The sequence below is a fragment of the Microtus pennsylvanicus genome, chromosome 5 (genome assembly GCF_037038515.1).
Source record: "Microtus pennsylvanicus isolate mMicPen1 chromosome 5, mMicPen1.hap1, whole genome shotgun sequence".
NCBI classification, from domain to species: Eukaryota; Metazoa; Chordata; class Mammalia; order Rodentia; family Cricetidae; genus Microtus; species Microtus pennsylvanicus.
Window position 1 is genome coordinate 92,307,911 of NC_134583.1, and position 23,794 is coordinate 92,331,704.

General features: G+C 49.8%; 2 protein-coding genes across 4 annotated transcripts; one reads left to right on the plus strand and one right to left on the minus strand.

Annotated features, from left to right (window-relative positions):
• The first annotated feature begins 3,437 nt into the window (after nt 1–3,437).
• Nucleotides 3,438–15,794, plus strand: Fads1 (fatty acid desaturase 1). Its single transcript, XM_075973463.1, has 12 exons — nt 3,438–3,887; nt 5,589–5,699; nt 6,170–6,367; nt 6,968–7,069; nt 7,335–7,463; nt 10,147–10,207; nt 11,806–11,882; nt 12,655–12,752; nt 12,931–13,027; nt 13,245–13,324; nt 13,406–13,531; nt 13,763–15,794. The coding sequence occupies exons 1-12, from the start codon at nt 3,678–3,680 to the stop codon at nt 13,812–13,814; spliced, it is 1,341 nt and encodes a 446-aa protein (XP_075829578.1). The 5' UTR covers nt 3,438–3,677; the 3' UTR covers nt 13,815–15,794.
• A 2,398-nt stretch (nt 15,795–18,192) lies between these two features.
• Nucleotides 18,193–23,735, minus strand: Fen1 (flap structure-specific endonuclease 1). 3 transcript variants are annotated; one of them, XM_075973466.1, is made up of 2 exons: nt 23,498–23,735; nt 18,193–20,150 (listed from the first exon to the last, which is right to left on the minus strand). In XM_075973466.1, the coding sequence occupies exon 2, from the start codon at nt 20,129–20,131 to the stop codon at nt 18,989–18,991; it is 1,143 nt and encodes a 380-aa protein (XP_075829581.1). In that variant the 5' UTR covers nt 20,132–20,150; nt 23,498–23,735; the 3' UTR covers nt 18,193–18,988. The 3 variants fall into 3 exon arrangements, with proteins under 3 accessions (XP_075829581.1, XP_075829583.1, XP_075829582.1); XM_075973468.1 differs by having other exon boundaries at nt 23,387–23,598; XM_075973467.1 differs by having other exon boundaries at nt 23,379–23,598.
• Between the last annotated feature and the right edge of the window lie 59 nt (nt 23,736–23,794).

The window sequence follows — 23,794 nt, forward strand, 5'->3', positions numbered from 1 at the left end:
AGCAATCTAAGTATTAACTGTTCAAAATATGTGACAAAGGGCCAAAGAGATAGCCCAGCAGGCAAAAGCACTTGCTACAAGCCTGGCAGCCTGAGTTCAGTCCCTGGGACCCACATGGTAGAAGGAGGAAACAGACTCCTACAAGTTGTCTTCTGATGTCTACACATAGTCTGAGGCATGCGCATATGTGAGCACAGGCACATACAGGCAAAAAAACACCCTAAATAAATGAATACAATTTAAAAATTTTAAGTGTTGCTACAAGATAAAATTCCCACATAAAATTAATAAAACTGATACTTCTTTTGCCAGAATGGTTTAGTACTATTATCAATAATGGAAAACTGAGGTTGAAGGATATCTGTATAGACAATTTAACTCTTACTCTTAGGCACAAGAGCAAAGACTCCTACAAGGATAGGAACGGTGTTCTGCCCCCTGTAAAGTTCCTCGTTACAGACTAGCAACACACAGAACTGTTAGTGAGCAGCTTTGGTGCTGTGTTGACAAACTGCTGAGGGAAGTGTATGCTTCTAGACACAGGGATTGCTAGAGTCACCAACCTGCACATTGCTGGTATGAATCATTCCTGCTGCTGTGATATGAAGCTCACAATTTCTCCTGAAAATTAAGGCCACCAAGACTGGATAATTTCAGTTAATAAACTAGTGAAGCACTGTGGTGCCTGCCTACAATTCCAGGGCTTGGAAGGTCGAAGCAGAGTGACTATTACAATGTAGAGACGTTTATCATAGTGAGTTCCAGGTCAGCCAGGGCTACCTACAGAGACCCTGCCCCAGAACAAAACAGCAAAACAACATGTAACTAAAATTACTAGAAACAATGAATGTTAAAACTATATGCAAGTATACAAAGAAGCCAAGGCTGGCCTTTCTTAATTTTTATCTCTTATTTAAAAAATTTAAATTACATTTATGTGTGTGTGGTGTGTGTCTTAGTTAAGGTTTCTATTGTTATGAAGAGACACCATGACCATGGCAACGCTTATAAAGGAAAACATTTAATTGGGGTGGCTTACAATTCAGAGGATCAGTCTGTTATCATCACGGTGCCACAAGATGATGCGCAGGCAGATATGGTGCTGGAGAAGTGGCCAAGTGTACGACATCTTGAATTTCAGACAACAGGAAGTAAACTGACTAAATGGGTGTGGCTTGAGCATATATGAGACTACAAAAGCTGCCTTCATAGTGACACGCTTTCTCCAACAAGACCATGGCTACTTCAATAAGGCCACACCTCCTCATAGTGTGTCTGTCTGTCTGTCTGTGCTTGTGTGCATGTGCACATGCATAAGTGTGTCATGAATTACATGTGTGGGTCAGAAGACAAACTTGTGGAGGTCACTTCCCTCCTTCCATGATGTGGGTCCCAGGGATTCAATTCAGGTCACCTAGTTTTGCAGCAAGCACTTTTACTTCCTGAGCCATGGAGCTAGCTTTTTATTATTATTATTACATTTTAGTTGGGGGAGGACAAGATTCACATGTGGAGGTCTGAAAATAAGCGACAAGAGTCGGTCTTCTCCTTCCACCATGTAGCTCCCAGAGTGCCGTTACTGACAGAACCAGCTCACCAACCCTTATTTTTCTTCTTTATTCAAAAGTTGTTGGAAATACTATTTCCCTTATGGAGCATTCCTGGTGACACTGGTAACACTGGTAACAGCAAATGAGCAAGACTCACTTTCACCGAGCAGGCTGCCAATGGCTATGGTATCATGAACACCAGGCATCAGGCGAAGCTAACCAAGTCAACCGGATTATCCTGCTGACGGCAATCACTTCCGGTCCCACAGGAAAACACAACTCTTTATGTAATAGGGGCAGAGAGCCATCACCCTGATAAGCAAAATTGCTATAAACTACAACATGGGTCATATGACGTCAACGCCACAGCATATTTTTACCAAGTACAAGCCAGCAACTGATAGCAACCGGACCGTGCACAATCCAGAACCAGGGTCCTTTTGAAAACAACATCAGAGAAAGGCTGACTTCTATCAGAAGGAACCCCCATGCAGCAAAACTTCAGAGCCTGAAATTTTGGGTCCATATCTCTCTATTCCAAGGGATTCCTTAGGGCTGGGAAGATGGCTCACTTGATAAAGCGCTTGAATTTCCCTTTAAAAAGGTGAGGACCTGAGTGTGATCTGAAGAACCCATGTAAAACGGTAGACACATTGGCAAAGTGCTTGGATCTCAGCACTGGGGAGGCAGAGGTAGGAGGGTTCCTTGGGTATCAATGGCCAAGCATGTCTAGCCAAACTGGTGAGCTTCAAGCCAGTCCGAGATCTTATCTCAAAGGAGGTAGATGGCATTCCTGAGGTTGTCTTCTGGCCTCCACACATACTTGCATACCTGTGCATGAGCATGGGAACACACACACACACAGGAGATGGCGCTCTCCAAACTGCACACGGGGTGGGGGTCTCCAGACTCCTGAAGTATCCCCTTTATACCACTGGATTAAGATGATCAAGGACTTGCCTCCTGAAGCAGCAGTCTCAGTCAGCTCTCCCCAAGACACTTTGTCATCAAGAAAGCTTTCTTCCCTCTCCATTTCTTGCTTTCCTAAGTCCCCTTCCTCCACTTCATCGATCTGTGAGAGTGCTTGGAGGTCAGAGGACACCTGTGGGAACTGTTTTTCTCCTTCTACCAGGAGAGTCTCTGGAATGAATGAAACTCAGGTCAGGTTTGGTATCAAGGACCTTTATCACGCTGACCCATCTGGTTTCTAAACAATCCATTCTTTAAGTCAAAAGTGTTGGCCAATAATAGCTGACAAGACTTCTGGTAGCCTCGGCTGCAGAGTGCTCAAACCCATCTAAATCCACATAAGACAAATACTTGGAACTATAGTCAACCAGGCTATTTCTTTATGTCAATCCCCTCTTCTGTCCACACATACTACCTACCCACCTTCCTAGGAAGGGGTCTCTGAACGTCTTACTGGGTCAGGCTGTTCTTTCGTTGCTCAGAGCGCTGTATTTAGTTTGTCAAGTGTTTCCTTGGGGCCGGAGATAGATACAATGTTTGCCTTAGCATAAACAATGTACAGGTTAATCTCCAGCGCTTCATAAAACAGGGTACCTGTAAACTCAGAACTCAGAAGGATCCAAAGTTCAAGGTCATTCTCAGCTAGGTAGCGAGTTTGAGGCCAACCTGGGCTACATAAGAACCTGTCTCCAAACTATTTTCTTTTTCATATGCCCTCACCACGCTCTCCTACGCACACTTGGGGCCTCTGCCTCAGCTGCAGGAAGCTGTGGCGCACCCACAGGAACCGTTATCCTGTCAGTTTCCTACAATGCTCAGCCAAACCGGAGTCAGACGTGGAAACGCCTGGTGATCACTTTCTGGCATCCGCGAGGGGGCGCGGATCGGCCGCAAAAAGGCGGAGAAATCCCTCTAGGGGAGTCAGTCCTAGCTGGCCCGAGAGAGGCGGAGCTGGTACCCCCACGCCATTCGGCTCAACCAATGGGGGCGCGCGCCGTTGCCCTGCGCCCGGGGTACCGAAAAGCCTGCGCGCAGACAGCGGGCTCCGGGCGCGCTCTCGGCATCCTGACGCTCCCCTAACTCGCTAGGCCGGCGTGCGCTGTCCCGCGGTCCCGAGCGCGTGCCTCTCCGGCTTTGGCTGCCTTTGCCCGGCTGGCTATGGCTCCCGACCCGGTTCCGACTCCGGTCCCGGCCTCGCCCCAGCTACACCAACCGCGCTATTTTACTTGGGAGGAGGTGGCTCAGCACTCCGAAAAGAAGGAGCCGTGGCTCGTGATCGATCGGAAGGTGTACAACGTCAGCGACTTCATCCGCCGCCACCCGGGGGGCCGTCGTGTCCTCTACCACTACGCGGGTCAGGATGCCACGGTGAGCGCGGGCATTGGGCGCGTCTGCACCCCAGGGGAGACAATGGCGGGAAGAGAAACCTTCGGACCTTGGATGCAAGCGCGGGAGAGACCAGACTGGGAATGGAGGCCCGCGACGAGCACACTCAAACAAAGGACTGGCTGAGCTTCCGTGCTTTGGCATCTGGAGTCTCAGGCGTGGGTTGTTTACTGAGCTGGGCGAGAAGGGAGCGGGCTTGCTGGACACCCCGAACCGCGGTGCTGCCTAGGGTGGCAGAAGGAGGAGTCGGTTCAGGGAGAGGGGGGCACGTCCTGTCTTCAGGGTTGGGAGGGTGAACTCAGCTTTGTCTGACCTAGGGAGCCCGGGAGGACCCCTCGCAATAGGGATGACACTGAGAACCCTGTGGTTTGGCATCCTCTATTCGTTATGAAGCCCGGAGGGTAGGGTCCCAACCTGCGCCCGTCCAAGAAAGCCTGCGGGGATCAGTCACTGTGCGTAGCCGGAGAAGTGTTATAGTGTGTGTGTGTGGGGGGGGGGGGGGATCTGCATCTGGTTGGAATCCCAGAACTGTCCTCGGATCTTTAGTGCGAGGTCACGTGGCAGTAGGCTAGGGAGGTCTTCAACTTTTTCCGGCAAGAGGACACCCCCGCCCCCCCGGGTGATGAGACACTTTCAGGATAGTGTCCCTTTTCCCTTGGAGCTTACTGCCTGGCAAGTAGGTGTCCACCCCCAGCCTCTATCTGGTGGCCCTGCTTGTTCTTTTTATAGACCATATTCTTCCTCAGAGCCGAGAGTGGAACTAGGAGTGACTTACTCCTTGGGACTCTAAAGTTAGAGCAGAGTGCTCTGTGGCAGGGATTGCCACCTGTTGGATTCCTGCCTTGGGGTCCATCTGTCTTTCAAGTCCTTAACCCAGTCTCCCCTTTATTCCTTCGATGCCAGTCTAACGTGCTTCGGGGTGACAGGGTTCCTATTAAGTCGCCCTTGAAGTTAGATGCTGAGAGGTGGAGGTCAGTCTGATAAAACAAAACACCACACAGCCTGAGAGACCAGGCTAGATAGAGCCTGGATAGAGTAGTGACCACTACAGAGTCCAGGCGGCTGCGCAGTCCTACACCGACTCATAGGCTATGGAGTCTATGTGCTCTGTCTAGGCTTCCCATTCAGTGTGATATGGGAGCCCAGGCAAAGACAGGGATTGGTCTCAATGTGTGGTGCCACTGCCCACGGCTCCGCCTCCACTTGCAGCTTCTTTCCCTGAGGCCTAAGGTCCTCCCACCCACCTTGTATAACCCATATTAACCCTGGAGCAGTGAGTGGTCAAAGAGAAAGAAATAGAAACAGCTTCCCAGCTCTGGCATAAGGAGTCTTCCTCATTCTTCATCACTGTTTATTATGTAATAGAGAAGCTAAGAAAGAAAAGGACTTGTTGAAAGTACTATAGGACTAAAAGCCTCATAACCCCACTTATTCCTGCAGGCTGCTTCTCTCCTGCACCAAGTGTCTGTAGACATGAAGGCCAGTCTGGGCAGGTCTTTCGCATGGCATCCAGGGGAGGCATCCCATTCTTTGGTGTAGCACCCTTTCAGTGGGAACCTACATGCTGGGTGATCTGGGGCTAGCAGACAGTACAGTAGCCAGAGGGAGGTGGCCTTTGGTGTAAGGCCCTTAGGAGCCTGGAGGGCTGGGAGGGTCCTCATGGACTTCTCCTCATCCTTGCAGGATCCTTTTATGGCGTTCCACATCAACAAGGACCTTGTAAGAAAGTATATGAACTCTCTTCTGATCGGAGAACTGGCTCCGGAGCAGCCCAGCCATGAACCAACCAAGAATGTGAGTGAGAGGCCCAGTTTGCTGTTTGGAGACTTGGTTGTGGAGGGAGAGGGGGGCAGGTGCCTGCATAAGACCACAGGTTCTTGGGAATCTCAAAGAGCCTTAGGGTGATAAGCCCACTGGAGTAGGAACCTATGTTTCTTCCAATGCTGCCATCACCAACAGCAGACCTATTTACTGAGTACCATGTGCCAGTGTAAACTAATATAATAATCTTCACATATGTATACATGAGAAAATAGAGGCTCAGAGAGTTTAAGCTCCAGAGCCACAGATCACATAATGGGGACCCAAATTAAGTCTGCTTAGCAGCTGGACGTGATACAATTCATAGTAGCTGCTTCTATCAGATCATCCTTCCCCATCAGGGTTTGTCAAAGACTGTGAACTTCCCACAGACACCTCCTAGAGAGGTTCTCTGTGAGGGTTAGGGTGCTGCTGGGAAGAATTAATGCTCCACTCTCCCACAGAAAGCGCTGACTGATGAGTTCAGGGAGCTGCGGGCCACGGTGGAACGCATGGGCCTCCTGAAGGCCAACCAACTCTTCTTCCTGCTCAGCCTGCTCCACATCCTACTCCTGGATGTGGCTGCCTGGCTCATTCTTTGGATCTTTGGGACATCCTTGGTGCCCTTCTTCCTCTGTGCAGTGCTGCTCAGTACAGTTCAGGTGAGTGCCTTTGGCATTCCTGGGATTCCTAGGGAAAACATCAGGGCAAGAATCCTGCCTCGGATCTGAAGATACACAGGAGAGTTGGCCCAGGGAAAGAACGCACATTCTATTGTGTGTGACATTTATCTGCTCTTTAGTCACGCACGGGTTCTGGTGTGCTCACAGTCCCTCCAGTTTCTCTTCCCAGGTCCCCTTCTTCCTGGGAAGTTTATTCTCTGAAATCTCAGGTTCTGGTTCCGCCACACTCCGTGTATGCTAAGAACCAACATTTGGCTCCTTTCCCACCACTGGTATCACCCAGCATACCTATCCTGGTCCAGCACCAGGGTTTGGACTAGCAGTCTGTATTCTGGATGCTAGTCTATCCTAAGTCATGGCATTTCAGAGGGAAGAAGGGACTGTGGTCTGCCTCCACTTACATGTGACCCAGTTGACAAGAGGGAATTGGGACCAGGTTCCATGGCTTATACCTTGAGGTTGTGCGCCAATCCAGTATGGAGAGGCTGAAGGGGCTGCTGAGGTTTGTGAAGGAGCCGCTGAGGTTTGTGAAGGGGCCCTAGGTGCAGGCTGTTCTGGGGGCTAACCTTTCTCTTTCAGGCCCAGGCAGGTTGGCTACAGCATGACTTAGGGCACCTCTCAGTCTTCAGCACTTCTACATGGAACCACCTGCTACATCATTTCGTGATTGGCCACCTGAAGGTCAGTGACCTGATGGGGCTCCCCCAAACTCCAGTAATTCACGGTGGGAGAAGTGCCCGTGACCCTGGGTTTTCTTTCTCTTTAAAAATTGTTTGTTATATGTGTACGGGTACCCTGCTTGCATGTATGTCTGTATGTCACACATGAGGAGAGCATCAGATCCCTGGGACTAGAGTCACAGACAGTTGTGAGCTGCCATGTGAGGGCTAAGAATTGACCCAGGATCCTCTGCTGGGTTCTCACTCACATCTGCGGTTCTCTGTAGGGGGCTCCTGCCAGCTGGTGGAACCACATGCACTTTCAGCACCACGCCAAGCCCAACTGCTTCGGCAAAGACCCAGATATCAAGATGCATCCCCTCTTCTTCGCCTTGGGGAAGGTCCTTTCTGTGGAGGTGAGCTGGTGGCCTGCTCTGCAGGCCTAGGGAAAGTGTTGTCAGCGAAAGTAGGAGCAGGGACTGGATTCTGGAGCTCTTGCTTTCTGGAAGCTGTGGAGGATAAGAGGCTGTAAACCCTTTCTGTCCAGGACAGAATCAGTCAGCAAACAGTTACTACACGAAGGTACCCCATTCTGTAAAGGATTCAGTGGGTGACAGGACATTCTTTGCAAGGCCCTGCTCATCTTTGGACATAACTAGGCACCTTATCAGGGTGCTGCTTGACACCCCTTCTCTAGAAAGCCACCCCCTTGCACTTGGTGTTTCTGTCGCTTTTATTGGATATACCCTGCTGTAGGCAACCTTATGTGAATCCACGAGAGCCCAAAATAGAAGGATATCAAAGATTGATTAGGAAACACGAATAATAACAAGGTAGAGAGCCATCACTCCCCCTACACCTGCGCACATACACACACCTCGCCTCCTGCCCCGCCCCCACCGAGAGGGGGGGGGAATGGATGAGTGTGGGCTTGGTTTGGTCTCTTGGGACAGCTTAACTAGATAGTAATGCCCTGGTTTAGTGACTTCTGCCTCCTAGCACTCCTGGAGAACAAGGAGGTACATGGGAACACTTTGCCCTGTAGCCCTCAGACCTCTTGAGAGTCTAAGCACAGTGGGGCAGATCATAGTGGCACTTGATCACTGACTGAGGGAGCAGCCATGGACAGGGTTCCTTTCCACGGCAATTTCCCATTTGCCCCACCAACCAAGAGGGGTGCTTTCCTTCTATGGGATCTCCTTGGTTAATAATACTGCGTGGTTTGCGTAACTGTCTCCAGACTATATCCTAATTTCTGTATCAAATATCTTATATCCTATATCGAGCTCACTGTTTTGGGAGACTGAAAGTTCAAGATGGAGCATCCCTATCAATTTGACCTCTGGGAAGGAAGAGCCTTGTGACAGATGGGGGACTTTGGCTGGGAGTGGCTGTGAAAGCAGTTGGGTGAAGATAAGAAGCAGATTTTCTCGCTGTCTTTAAAACAATTCACTCTCGATGGGAAACTCACTAGGGTTCCCGGGGGGGGGGGGGGATGGTGTGATTTCATTGACTCCCAGCAGGCTGCACCTCCTGGCATCACTGCATTGGTGACCATGCATGCAGCATAGTCCCCTGGGGAGCACATCACACCACTCCTGGCCCATCTCTGCCTCATTTGCCTCTGTAACTACATCCGCAGTTCACTTCCCACCCCTGGACAAAACCACCAAACACCAAGCAGACCATCTACAAGTGAGTTCAGAGCCTGCCTGCCTGGGCTACAGAGCAGATTACACACACCTTCGACTTTACCAGGGCTTTCTGAGGACGTGGGTAACCTAGCCTGGCTGTGCCTTGTGCTTTGGACACTTGTCTTTGGATTTTTGCACTCCTGGTACTTCTCTTTGTTCAGGTACCAGGCCCCAAAGGAAACCAGGCGTGCTCTCCTGTCTGTAATCTGTAAATTATCTTGAACTCTGCTTACAAAGGTATCACTAGTTTCATATCCACGGATTACAAGATGTGCGTAGGCGAGAACTTGATACTATTCCCTCTGCTGTCGGCACATCAAACGGTGGCTGGGAGACTGCTGTCCCCACACCTCCAGGGCTTGCTGAATGATGCCATGACTTCGGGAAGATTGCTTCATCTAGCCAGAGCGCCTTGAAAAGAGCACAGTTTTCATGACTCGTTTGTGGATATGTGAGAGGATAAGCCAGACTGTGCTCTGGGTTGAGGTCACCAAAACTAATTGGGGCAAGAAATGCCAGAACCGTGGAGTGAGACAGCAGGGCATATGTGAACCTATGTGAGGGGCTCTGGACTGACTGAGTGGCCTGGTGGCTCCCAGCCAGTCTGTTTAGTCTGTGGCTTAAAAAAAAAATAACCTACCCAGTGAGCAAAGCTTTGCCAAGACCTTCAGACTGCCAGATTGTTCCAGGTAGCCTTTCTACATATAGATGTTAATAAACTTTCGGGGGGAAGGAGAAGTTCAGGTTGAAGGTAAGAGTCCAAGAGAGGGTCAAGAGATAGCTCAGTGGTTAAGAGTACTGGCTGCTTTTCTAGAGGACCTGAGTTTGAGTCCCAGGACTCAATCTGGAGCTCACCACCATCTGAAATTCCACTTCCAGGTGGTCTGCTGCCCGCTTCTGGCCGCCACAGACATTGCATGCAAGTGGTGCCCAGGCAGGCAAAATGCCCATACACTAAAATAAAATTTAAGAAAAAGACAAGGAGTCCAAAAGATCGTGGTGAAAAGACCCATACAGGGACAAAAATAGTTTTCCATAGAAATACTGAAGTCCAAAGAGTACTAGAAGCAGGAGGGGATTGAACCTGGAAACCATGTGGCAGAGACTTTAGATAGCCACCAAGAACCCTGTAGACTAGCATCCTGTACACTCCTGTGTGTTCTTTGTCACGGTACACTCATAGGTCACTATCCAGGGCCACTTGCTTTAGGCGCTGGGCCTGCCAGAGCCTCTCAATGGCAGCAGCTAGCTGAAGGTTCCTAAGCAGGCCTTAGCGTCTAAGCAGGGAAAGCTGGAGTCTCAGTGTGGGGAGGGGTTCAGTGTGGGGAGGGCTCCATATGGGGCGGGCTCAGTGTGGGGAGGGACATGGATGTCTAGCTGCTGACTTGTGTTTGTTCCTTCACAGCTTGGGAAACAAAAGAAGAAGTACATGCCATACAACCATCAGCACAAGTACTTCTTCCTGAGTGAGTGTCGGCCACAGGGAGGGGGGCCCAGGGCAGAAGCAGGCTCCCCCAGGGTGGGCCTAGGAGTGTTGTAATAGGAGCAGCAGGCTGCGTCCCCGGCACCCGGCCGCCCGCACGGCTAGCTTTACCCGAAATAATTACACGGAAACTGTATTCTTTTAAACTCTGCCTGGCCCATTAGTTCCAGCCTCTTATTGGCTAGCTCTTACATATTGACCTAACCCATTTCTAATAATCTGTGTAGCCCATGAGGTGGCTTACCAGGGAAGATCTTAACCTACGGCTGTGTCGGGAGTGATAATCATGGCAACTCCTTGACTCAGCTTCTTTCTCCCAGCATTCTGTTCTGTTTACTCCGCCTACCTAATTTTATGTCCTATTAAAGGGCCAAGGCAGTCTCTTTATTTAACCAATGAAATCAACACAAAACAGAAAGACTCTCCCCCATCATAGGAGAAGGTTCAGCATGCTGATATTCACCCCCTGCGAGGAGATGCCCTTGCCCACTGAGTAAAGTCAATGGGCTAATGCTTGGTTGGTCATTTGTGTTGGGGGACAAACTTAGTCCTCCAGTCTCATCCTAGCTTCCAGGGAGAAACTGAGTAGTCAGCAGGGGTCTCCTGATTTGGTTTTAGGCCTTGTCTTAAACCTTGTCACACAAAGGTGGAGCCACTTAGGATGACTTTCCGGGCGGTAGCACCTAAGAAGGAATACTGCAACTGAGCAGAAGTTTTGCTCATTTATTCCCTGCTTTAAAAGCCTGCTGCAAAATGCCCAAAATTGGGTTTAAAACTCCTTTAAGACTTCAAGTTTTAGGAACCAGGGGTCAATCAGAATAACTTCATATTTAGTGAGAGACCCTCTCTCAAAAATTGAAGATGGAAGATCAGTGAGATCACTTAGCTGATAAAAGCCTGGCAACTTGAACTTGATAACCTGAAATTCACAGTGGAAGGAGGATCAATGTACGCAGTCACCACCTCTGCCCCAGTGTGTGTGTGTGTGTCCTCCGACCTCAACATGTGTGCCCTGGCCCACACTCACACACACACACACACACACACATTGGACACATAGCAGGAAGGGAGGAGGGAGGGGGGAAAGGAAGTTTAGAGTCTGGCATATCAAGCTGAAGAAGCTATGGATGGAGATTGCCATGCCGTGGGTGGAGGAGCATCAGGTATGCCTCAGACTGTGAAGGGTCAGCGGAGTTCCTCCCCTGCCCTTTGACCTGCTTGGTGGAACAGCTGGAACATGACAGGACTGCAGGGGCAGGGCTGTGGTCCAGGCACGGAGGACCGCAGTAGAGTACATGCCATGCTTGAGGCTTAAGCTTCCCCGTGCCCTCCTCCACGAGGAAGGGATATTGCTCCCAGCCATCAGCCTCCCTGGCATCCTCTTGCACAGGTGGCCTTCTCTAGGCTTGTGCCCACCCTCAACGCCCATGGCTTGCAGTTAATTGAGGAGCACTAAGGCGGTGAGGAGGGATGACAGGAGGTGATTCTATGCCGGGGTTGAGGGGGAGGTGGTTCATCTTGCCATGCAGTCCTCTCACCCCAATTGCTCACACCTCCTCCCTGTCTCCTTTTCCTCCCCAGTTGGCCCCCCAGCCTTGGTGCCTCTCTACTTCCAGTCGTATATTTTCTATTTTGTTTTTAAGCGGAAGAAATGGATAGTGAGTATCCCCGGCCCGCAAACCCCACACGCCAGGTTTTCCAGTACCCTGTCCGGGAAAAGGTGTGCCCTGTGGGGCACAGAGACTGTCTCCAAGCCCAACCAAGAGCGGAGTAGAATCAGGTGGAGATTCTCCTCTCTAGATGAGATTAAGTGGCTTGGGCTCATGTGTGGCCTGCCTCCCCATGTCAGGCTTCACGAGGCCAGTCTCCTGGGGTTCCCTAGCTGCACAGCACTCCAGGAACTGTGTGGAAAACAAAGGGGGATGGTCCCTGCTCTCAGGGAATGTAGGATGGAGCTGAAAGTAGTAGACCCAAGGGAAAACATGCAGGCAGAAGGGGCTCTGGGATCCCCAAAGGGGTCTGGCTGGCTCGCAGACGTAGGATGTGGGGAAGACAGGCTCTGAGCAGACAAGCTGGGACCCGAGGTGTGAACTTGGTTGCTGAACACAGTGCAGAGGGCCCAGTGTCGTGGGAAGAGTATGGGGCTTGGTTCACTGCAGAAAAGGACCTGGAGCTTCCACTCCATCAGCACAGTGGCAGACAGTGGGGTCTTGAGACATCTATCTGGCAGCATTTAGACAGCGTGGGGAGGTGCTGTACCCAGAGAGACTGGGGGCCCCTGTGAAGGGACAGGCAGGGGACTGGATGACCACTAGGATCACTGAGTGCCATCACACACCAGGAGAGGTGGTGACTACAGCAGATAAATGGGGAGGGGGAGAAGGGAGCAGCAGCTACTGGGACAGTGCCACCCTCCTGTTTGCCCTGCAGGACTTGGCTTGGATGCTCAGCTTCTATGTCCGCTTCTTCGTCACTTACACGCCCCTGGTGGGGCTGAAAGGACTCCTGGGGCTTTTCTTCCTTGTCAGGTAGTGTCTGATGGAATGTAGCAGTTGGCAGGGAGCGTGCAGGTGCTGATGGGTCTGGGGGCCATGCTGGGGTCTTGGGAGTGGGGCCTTGGGAGAGTCACGGGCTGATGTTGCTACTGGGGAATAAGAACTCAGTGCTCTGCTTGTACTATTTGTGGCTGTGTGTCATATTCAACAGGTTCCTGGAGAGCATCTGGTTTGTGTGGGTGTCACAGATGAGCCATATCCCCATGCACATCAATTATGACCAGAATGTGGACTGGGTCTCCACCCAGGTAAGGGACAGTCACTTGGAGGACCTGGACATGCCTCTGAAAAGGGTGGGTGGTGAGCAGTGATAGCCAAAACTAGACTCCTCAGACAGCATTGCCTTGTTGGCTGGAGCTATCTCCCACTGAAGGAGGTGACCAGAGGTAGGGACAGTTTCAGACAGCCTCCCTAGGGAAGACGGCACAGTGACATGGAAACCACCATCCCTTGACTCTCTCCCAGGTGCAGGCAACCTGTAATGTTGAGCAGTCAGCCTTCAATGACTGGTTCTGTGGCCACCTCAATTTCCAGATTGAACACCAGTGAGTGGGGAGACCCGGGAAGCAGAGGGTGGGGGAGGGGCAGAGGAGCAGAAGCCACTAACTACCCTGCTGTCCCTGAAGCCTCTTCCCCACGATGCCACGACACAACTACTACAAAGTTGCACCTCTGGTGCAATCCCTGTGCACCAAGCATGGCATCGAGTACAAGTCCAAGCCCCTGCTCTCAGCCTTCGCTGACATTGTTCAGTGAGTATGAACCTGGGGAATTAGCAGCAGGGAACAGAGGGTGGTGTGGCATGGAGGGGGGGCGGTTCCTGGTCACCTGCAGTGGCATCACCATGGCAGCGGCAGGGTGGTATTGGTCTATGACCAGGCTAGCTTCTTCGGGGTGGGGGGGCACGTGAGGGGAAGAGGACCTGTCTGCAGGTGGATGACTCAGCCCCCACCTCCCTCCCTGTCCGCCCGTTGTCCCTCCAGCTCACTGAAGGAGTCGGGGCAGCTCTGGTTGGAGGCGTATCTTCACCAATAGTAGCAGCAGCCCTCCATCCAGGAGAGAAGAGGACAGCTGGAGTCAAAGCAGTCGGAGCTGGAGGAACAATGCCATTATGAATCAAATGTTCAAGGGGTTAGGGGATGTAGATGTTTGTGTTCATACCTGCCTCCTTTGCCTTCTGAGTACCAAACTTGAGGGGAGAACTGCTGAGGTAGGGATATAAAGATGTTCTGTTGTTTCTTGTACTTTGGCAGAGGTAAATGGTGGCCCAATGGAACCCAGCACGAAGCAGGAACCTCACCCTAGAATCCCCCTCTTATCTCACTAGGCTATGTCTCCGACTCTCTACCCTCTCCATTAGTCTCTTGGCCTTTGAACAAGATTTAGAAAGGGGGCATTCATGCATAGCATCCTGAAACCTGGCACAGTTCCCTGCCCAGCTTAGCTTGCTGCTGAGAGCTGTGTGTGACCATGTCTGCCTCTGACTGCTGGGAGAAGCTGTTGGCAGGGCAAAGGCCAGGGCTGTGGTTTGAGAGGTATTTGGCCCTGGAGGATCCTGGCATGAGTAATTCTGGTTTCCTGTTCCATCCAGGTTTCAGAGAGAACATGAGATCCTAGCTCTTGACAAAATGGATGACAGAGTTACATCTGTTGATTCACCTCTTTTAACCAGTTCCCAAGGAATATACAAGCAAGGAAGGGGCTTCCCTCGTCCTGGACAAATTAGGCTCCCATACCTGCCGTTTCCTTTTATGTCACAGCCTATAATTCTGAGTTCAAGAAAACAGCCATCAGTACAAGAGGCCGAGGTTTCCATCACGAAAGTGTCAGCGCTCTAAGCAGACATGTCCCTCCATGTTCCCCGTGTCACGTTCCAGCATTGTGTAGCACGATCCCATGTCACAAACCATAAAGTTAGTACCAGTGAGGTCATGCATGCCGCCGCTGCTCCAGCAAGGCAGCTCCTCTGCTTGTTCAAGTGTCTTATTCTTCTGGAGGCCAGCCAAGAATTTAGGTAACTTCTGACAAAGCTTGTCAGTCTAACAATGAAATAGGGTTTTGTAATCTGGTTTTATAAAAGGTATGAAAATTAAACTCACTCTCCCAGAGAACATAGAAGTGTGCCCAGGGAAGTTGAACTGCACACCCACATGCGTGCTCCCATTCCCCAAACCCACGGGCATTATTTCATTGCCTGTTCAACAGTATTAACCATCTGTCTGGAATTAGAGAACCTCAAGCAGAAGGCAAAGCAAAAAGCACGTTTGTGGAGAAATGGCAGATGGTCAAGATGAGGGTGTTTGTGTTAAAGATGATGGGGTATGGTATGGTGACCAGCAGGATTCCTTAAGTTTTCTGTGGGGGCACAGTAGGGTGACAGGCAGGGTTCCATAAGTTTTCTATGACAATGCCCAGGGAGGGGAGGTTGTAGAAGCTCAGATCTTTCCCAGGGGCTGGCCTTGCTGGAAAACCTGTCTGAAGCAGGCTGGATAGGAAAATCTTTATTGGCTCCCTCCCTCCAGAATAGGTGCTGTCCCTTCCCATCCCTGCTCCCGGCCACCTGGGGCAAGGGTGTGACACTACCAGCCTGTCAAGTCCACTGGCTTTGAGCCTTTAGCTACCAGGCTGAGCTCAGTTGTACCAGACCAGGTCTTCAGAGCACCTGAACCACTGTGGCCTTCCTCAGCCTTCACTGTGGCCTTTGCATAGGCAGGCACAAGGGACATGGAGTGACAGAACTCAATGTTGCAGTGGTAAAGTGAGGTGCCTCAACTCCACTGCTGAGATAAGAAAATAGGGTTGAGGGAATGTCACTTTTGCGTATGTAGATAGTGGCAAAACATTTCCCCGTAACTTTGTTAACTCCAGCATCCACGTTTAACTTTATTACCTTTATCTTTCTACTTCCTGGCCGAAGGCATTTCCTTCACTTGGGCCTAATGTCAGCATATGTGTGTGCCAATGTCATTACTAAATCCTGATTAAACTAAAAAATAAAAATTAATTTGGACCAAAGGATGTTGTTATTCATTTAAAATTACACTGCTTGTCCGCACGTACACGCCAGGTTCCCTGGTGCAGAGCAGGAGAGCTGGCTCAGCTGGTGAAGCACTTCTGTCCAGTCACAAGGACAGATTCCCCAGAACCCATGTAAAAGCCAGATGTGGAGGTCTACAACCCAGCATAGGGGAAGCCGTATCCTTGGAGTTTGCTAGCTAAAAGTAAGATGGAGTGACTAAGGTGGACACTTGATACCGACCTCTGGCCTTTGACATTCAAACATACAGGTACATAAACATATCAATACACACTATTCCCTGGTGCTGCTGCTGTAACGCAGATCACTGCCAGTTCCCTCCGTGGTACCCATTTGTGGAGATGCTGTGCCACTCGCTGCGGTACTCCTGTCAGACCCCACGGATGTCACCATTCGATGTCCTCGCCCTCTGGTCCTTCAACTTTCCACTGAAGCCTGTTCCTGTAAGTCCTGTTTGCCTATCTCTTCACCAATGCTGCCTCAGACTGTGGAGCAATGCCTCTGAAACGCTCCACTGTGCTTAAACAGCGAAAACATCAGAGCATTCACAAGTCTAAGCACAGAGCAGCACACTCTGAGGAAAGGCTAAGCAGTTCAAATCTAAAGAAGCAAGCCAGAACTCAAAATGCTTGCGGGCCACAGGGTACAAGCTCCTAAAAGCCATTGTGCTGTGTAGTGAATGCAGTCTTGGCAGTTCCTTAGCTCACGGCCACTGCAGGTCTAGAATCAAATTAATGCAGCTTTACTATGGCAAAGCCAGTTCTCTATGCCTTCAGGATACAATATTACAGTGTTTACCTTCACCGAAGACTTCAGCTAGAAAATATTAATTCAAAGCTTGCCTGGTCTACTTGAGTTCCAGGCCAGCCAGGGCTACACAGCGAGACCCTGTGTGTGTGTGTGTGTGTGTGTGTGTGTGTGTGTGTGTGCTGTAGTGGGGGGTGGGGGGGCACTAGGGCAGACACTGAAACCATTGTGCAATGACACAGAAGGTGAAAAAGCCCTGACAACTTGGTTCAATCTTCCTAAGATGCAGTGAGGAAGATCCCAGAAATCTGTCTTGACCTCCACATGTGCCCCCACACACCTGTCCCCACCATATAACAATATTAAACGACTTGAAAACCAATAGTATCTATCTTCTACTCAATCTGTCGGGACAATTTCAACTTAAAGCTGTGTGCTATTACAGAATTGTTAAGATCAGAACTAAAGGCTAGCTCCCCACTATGTTTTACCAGCTGCAATGGCGGACCATGATTGTCAATCTAAAATAAACTAAAAACCCAAGCAGCTGGGCTAGGATTTTAGATAGGAAGACCTACCCTAAATGTGGGCCACACCTTCTAGTGGCAGCCCACACAAAGGACGCGGAAGGAAGCATTTGCTCCTTGTCTGCCCACCCTCTCCCTGAGGCATTCCTCCTCCAGTGCTAGAACCTGTTTCTTTTTTAAAAAAAAAAAATTTTATTTATTATGTATACAATATTCTGTGTGTATGCCTGCAGGCCAGAAGAGGGCACCAGACCTCATTACAGATGGTTGTGAGCCACCATGTGGTTGCCGGGAATTGAACTCCAGACCTTTGGAAGAGCAGGCAATGCTCTTAACTGCTGAGCCATCTCTCCAGCCCAAGAACCTATTTCTTTAGTAGTCTTCATGAAGACTGAGGACCAACTGAAACATCCCTGTGGACTGGACTATTGAGTTCTTGGCCTTTTTGTCAGACATCCATTGTTAAACTACCTGGACCATAGCCTTGTAAGACCCTCTAATGAACCCCTTTCAATACATATAACTCATTCTATCCGTTCCGTTATTTCTCTAGAGAACACTAAGGCACCCGCACTCTAAAGCTTTCAAACATTCATCCTAAGAACCTGAAATGTAATAGGAACAAGGTTTCTGAACGACAGCTGCTCACGCCTGGACATTATGAGAAAGCTGATCTAAACGGCAAAGACTGCTCAAAGAGACTCCTTTACTTCAGAGAGTAGATGGAGCATGTGAAATCCATTCAAGCTATGCAAGCTCTCAAGTACAAAAGGCTGGTGCCACCATAGCTGCTGAGGCCACATTACATGGGGTATAGCACCACCTTGTGGTCACTCTCAAACAAACCACTTGTTACCAGGGCAATCCCAAGTCTGTTTTCTTTTTTTTTTTTGCTTTTTTTTTTTTTTTTGCTTTTTCCGAGACAGGGTTTCTCTGTGGTTTTGGAGCCTGTCCTGGAACTAGCTCTTGTAGACCAGGCTGGTCTCGAACTCACAGAGATCCGCCTGCCTCTGCCTCCCGAGTGCTGGGATTAAAGGCGTGCGCCACCACCACCCGGCTCCAAGTCTGTTTTCAAACATCCTCAAAGGACACCACATTCTGGTCACTTTTATAATTTTATTGATTTTTTTTTTCTCTTCACATCTTTTAAACTAGAAATAGCACATGAACAACAGCTGCTTCTCCCCAAAGCTTCAATTCAATTGATTGCCTCAGAAAGGCCATCAGAACAGTGTCTCTTGGGGCTACAGGTCAGGTATGCTTGCTTGCCTTGCCCTGGGTTCAATGCCCAGCACTGGAGAGAATGGGACTAAACAAAACTACAAACCAAACGCTAAAACACTGCCTTTTTACCCCCTGAAATACTGCTGTAGACCCACCAGCCCCAAGTTAAAGTTTCTGCCCACAAGACAGCCAGTCAGTCATCAAAACCACTGTCAGTGAGACTCCTCTCCACTTGCCCCTTCCATCAGCTAAGCCTGGGCTGACGGCTGTCTTTCAGGGTAGTGATATCGGAAAGAGCAGTCGAGGTCTACAGTCACCTCCCATCCACCAGCTGGCCAGCTGGGCTATTATCTCCTCCACACACTCCCACCCCAAACCACCTTTATCTCCTCCTTCCTTTAAAATGTGCTGCTTTGCTTCAGTTTCACCAAACAATGGCTGCAGTGTCCACTAACCTGTCTGAGAAGTGGTTTGAGTCTGACGTTGAGTCTGATGTTATTCCCGAGTTAAAAATGAGGAAAAGTGAAGCTGTGGCCTTCCTGCCACAAGATCAAGAAAGGCTCTGGAGGGTAGTTCTGGGAAGAAGTAGACTCCATTCCAAAAGAAGAGTGTTCTAGCTGAGGGTATAAAGCAGACATCCTGGGGTCGGGGGACAGTGGAGGGGGAGAACACATTTATTTTCCCCTTTTAAACTTCCCAGCTCCCCCAGTCTTTGCTTTCTTCTTAGCGGGTCCTTTGGGTTCTGGCTCCTTGCGCTTGGCGGAGGAGAGAGAGCCAGTCACCTTGAAGAAATCATCGAGACGGCCCTGGGTGCTGCCCTGGCGGCTCTTACTCAGCCGCTTGACCCCACTGCGAATTCGCTCCTCAGAAAACTGCTTTTCACCACACATGAATTTGACCAACTCTTCTTCATTCGGCTCGCTCCACTTCAGCTCCACAGACTCTGGGTCCAGCACCTCAGGCTCCAGGAAGAGCTGCTGCGCTTCTTTGTGGAGCCAGTTCTCTGGAATGGGGTACTTGTTGGGGTCTAGCCGCCGCACGATCTCCTCGATGCTCTTATGCTTCTGGATGAGGTCCACAGCCCGCTTCGGCCCGATGCCCCGGATGCTCTCACAGTAGTCACTTCCCAGCAGGATGCAGAGATCCACAAACTGCTCCTGGTTCAGACCCAGCTCCTGCAGGACTCGGCTCAGGTGGAACTCCTGGATGGGCAGCTTCTTGGCCTCACTGGCAGTCAGATGTCGCATTAGTACAGGGCTGCCAAAAGTGAGGCAGTCCATGTCCTCGGTGGCTGCAGCATAGACTTTGCCAGCCTTCACCAGGGCAGCGCAGCTGGCCTCTGCCTCACTGGGTGCATCAAGGTATGGGATGCCCATGAGACTCAGCAGGTGTTTGCACTCATCATTGTGTTGCTTGGTAACCTTCACCAGCCGCTTTGTGAACTTTTCCACCTCCTCCTCTACCCCAGCCTCCTGAGCCTGCTGCAGCTGCTTCTCGGCCTCGGCGCGCCTCTCACTGCGTTTGGCCAGCTCACCTGACTTCAGCTGTGGTGGTTTGCCATCAAAGACATATACAGGCTTGATGCCATTCTCCATCATGCGGATGGTACGGTAGAACATGCCCATCAGGTGGCTGGTGGTCTCCCCCTCCTCATTCTGCAGCACATCCCCACCCTGACGAACAGCAATCAGGAACTGGTAAATGCTCATAGAGGCATCAATGGCCACCTTGCGACCGAAGTAGCTCTTGATGTCATTCTCCCGGATGGCACTGGGAGCCACATCAGCAATCAGTTTGGCAAGGCCTTGAATTCCCATGGTAACACAGGAACAATGGCTAAAACAAAGAAAGACAAATAAGAAGGGGATCTTGGAGGACAAAAGGAACAAAGACTATACCTGGCAGCATTCACCAAATTCACGTTTAATCAAATTTAACATGAAACACAACAGGACTTCATTCAAGCCAGCAGAGCAGAAGATGCAAGGGTGAACAAGATGCATCATTCAAGATCTACAGAGCACCCAATTAACAAGCAGGCCTCCTAAGCATCAGGGGCTGATCTGGGTGCTTCGGGAACTGAGACCATGGATGTTCTTGGATAACTTAAGGGCTCCAAATAACAACAGCACAATCTGTCATGCAAAGAATGACTTCAACTTTCATCAGCATCAAGGATCATAATGGCAGAAGTGAGCCCTCAAGAGCAGGTAAATACCAGCTATGCAAACTGGCTATGTCTGATTTATTATTTCCATACAGATGTCTAACTGATGCAACACTTCTGAATGAGGACTAAGTGGCCATCTCACATGCTCTAGCCCTCCCTTCAGAATCTCCCTCAGCACCTAAGAGTTTGTTTTTAGCAAGATGCTGGAGGAGTTTGAAGTCCTCCTGTTTGTACTTTCTTCCAACACTAAGTCTGAACCATGAACCTCATGACTCCTCCAACATGTCCTGAATTAAGAGCTGGCAAGCTGTAGTCAGAGCCCAATACTACAATTCTGTAGTTCAAAATTTCCATCAGATTGCTCCTAGGGCAGTGGTTTCAAAACTATCCTCACAATTTTTCCCCTTCCAATTGAAATAGAATTTTCCTTCATCTAATATTTTTCTTTAAATGGACTTTAAATAAAAGAAAAGGGGGGCCAGTTATGAGTGGTAACACATGAGTTGGGGGGCGGTGTCAGGGTTTCTATATGTAGCCTCAGATGTCCTCAAATGAGCTCTGTAGACCAGGCTGGCATTGAACTCAGAGATCTGCCTGCTTCTGTCTCCTGAGTGCTGGGATTAAAGATGTGTATGACTATGCCTGGCTTGTAAAGATTTTTCTTGTTTTGAGACACGGTTTCTCTGTGTAACAGCTCTCTGTCTGTCCTGAAATATGCTCTATAGACCAGATTGACCTCAAACTCAGATTCGGCACTAGTGACTTACACCTTTAATCCCAGCATTTGGAAGGCAGAGAATTTGAGTTCAAGGCCAGCCTAGTCAATATAACAAGTCCCAGACCAGCCAGGGTTACAGTAAGACCACGTCTCAAAAAACAAACAAAAACTTAAGTTGGGAAAGAGAATCCAACTTAAGCAAAAATATCTGCTATGTGTTGGGTGGTGGTGCACACCTTTAATTCCAGCACTTGGGAGGCAAAGTCAGGTGGATCTCTGTGAGTTCGAGGCCAGCCTAGTCTACAAAGTGAGAGCCAGGACAGCTGGGAATACACACAGAGAAACCCTATCTTGGGAGGGAGGGGAAATCTGCATGTATCAGTAGTCATATTTTAATATGTTAAATGCATAATAAAAGAATTTTCTAAGAGGTAATTTACTAACACCATCATGCTTGTCCAATGATAGTACTGCCATACAATAGGAAAATCCTACCAATTCTTCTAATTGTTCCCAACCTTACTTCATGGTGTCTTCCTGAAACCTAAGTGACACTTATACTCCCCCTCCTGGATGCAAACATCTCAGCAGGCATAGCACCTGTAGAGTAAGGAAGCCTAATTGAAAGCCCCGCCTCTCTCTTTTGTTCAGCTGTGTCTTCCTCCTGCCAACCTTTCTCACTTCTTCCTGGCTTGTATTATTGCGGTTCCCCTATGAATACAAGCAACAAAAGTTCAGCCTTAGGGCTGAGGAATGTAGCTCACTGGAACAGCAGCTTTGCCTAGCAAGGATGAAAATCCAGACTGAATCCCCAGAAATCAAATAAAAAGCCCAGCTTTGGGTCGGGTGGTGGCGATGCATGCCTTTAATCCCAGCACTTGGGAGTGAGGCGTATCTCTGTGAGTTCCAGGTCAGCCTGTTCTACAAAGAAAGTTCCAGGACAGGCTCCAAAGCTACACAAAGAAACCTGTCTCAAAAAAACAAAACAAAGCCCAACTTCGAATTGGGCCACCACCCGGGAAACCATTTGGTGTGTTGAGCTTGTGTAACAATGGGAACTAGGGTCTGGAGAGATGGGTCAGTGGTTAAGAGCACTGGCTGCTCTTCCAGAAGACCCGGGTTCAATTCCCAGCACCCACATGGCAGCTCACAACTGTCCCTAACTCCACTTCCAGGGGATCTGACACCTTCACACCAATGCACATAAAATACATAAAATAAAGTTAAATTTAAACCAAAACCAAAACAATGTGGACTGACCTAGGAACTCACACATGCTAGTTCTAGCAAGTTCTCTACACTGTGCCACATCTTCAACTCTGTGAAACACAATTAAATCACTTATTCTGTGGTCTGAGTTGTAAAATAAGAACCATTTCTGCCTTGCAGAACCAGTCAACTGACACACCGGATGGAAGCACACATCACCAGATGCTGTGCTGATGTTCCCCCATTCAATTCGCTGCTTCACGCCTCACTTACTGCTTTGCTAGAATGAGTACCAGACGGTCCCCATCGTGTCAGAGGGGAACCTGTTCTGTCCAGATAGCAAAGCCTTAAATGAAATGAATCTTTCAGACTTCCCTTCTCCAGAAATGTCTTTAGGGCTTTTCCCACACCTCCCACAGCCAGAAATAAAAGAAAGTGTCTCAGGGGCTGGAAAGACGGCTCAATGGTTAAGAACACTGGCTGCTCTACCAGAGACGGGTTCAATTCCCAGCACCCATGCGGCAGCTCATACCTGTCTTTAACTCCAGTTCCAGGGCTTCTGACGCCCTCACACATGCAGGCAAAACATCAACGAACATTAAATAACAAAAAAGAAACCAGCCTGGTCTATAAACAACAACAAGAAAAAGCAGGGTTTCTTGATGTCATTTCCTTAGTGGTACAAAACCTCCCCGGAGCTCTATACTCTTCACAAGGGCCCTCAGAGAAACAGGCTGTGGTCTCTCCGGTGGACTGAAGTTCTGCTTCAGAGTTCCCCTCCGAACTGCAAGCTAACAAACTCGTCGCCTCTCTCGAATCCCATTTCTCCCCCAAACCTAGTAATACCCTGGTAGCCGTCTTCCTCTCGCAGTACCCCGCAGACGCAGGCACGAAAGGGGACTACTGAACAAGTCGTTTCTAGTGTTTTTGGTACAGAGCCTTGGTCCTCATAGGGAAAGGTTATCACCTTCGTACCGCTGCAGAGAGACTCGGGGACACCGCGACTGGTCCAAGGCCGGGGCCGCCTACTGCTGCACCCGCGGTCCTCGCAGCTCTCAGAGCCGCTTCCGCGAGGCCTCACCCTACCTTGACCGCACGAGGCCTCTGCAGCTAGCGGTGGTCCGGCGACCCCACCGTACTCAGGACAGTCACGACCCCTTCTTCTGATGTTGAGGCGAAGTCGTTTCGCCTTCCAAAGCCCGCGCTCCAATCACGTGACCCGCCCGCCGCGAACAACCTTCTGGGAAATGTAGTACTGGCTCCGTCACTTCCGACAGCAGCTTTCATAGTGGGCCTTATTTCCGGGAAAAATGGATTAAAACAGAGACCCTGCACTACCCTCTCCCATAGTCCGACCGCAGGCCCTCGAACCAAGTCCTCATA

Coding starts and splice junctions, on each gene's coding strand:
- Fads1 (XM_075973463.1), top strand. CDS start 3,678: ATGGCTCCCGACCCGGTTCCGACTCCGGTCCCGGCCTCGCCCCAGCTA. Junction 6,368..6,967: donor TGCTGCTCAGTACAGTTCAG/GTGAGTGCCTTT, acceptor TTTCTCTTTCAG/GCCCAGGCAGGTTGGCTACA. Junction 7,070..7,334: donor TCGTGATTGGCCACCTGAAG/GTCAGTGACCTG, acceptor GGTTCTCTGTAG/GGGGCTCCTGCCAGCTGGTG.
- Fen1 (XM_075973466.1), bottom strand. CDS start 20,131: ATGGGAATTCAAGGCCTTGCCAAACTGATTGCTGATGTGGCTCCCAGT.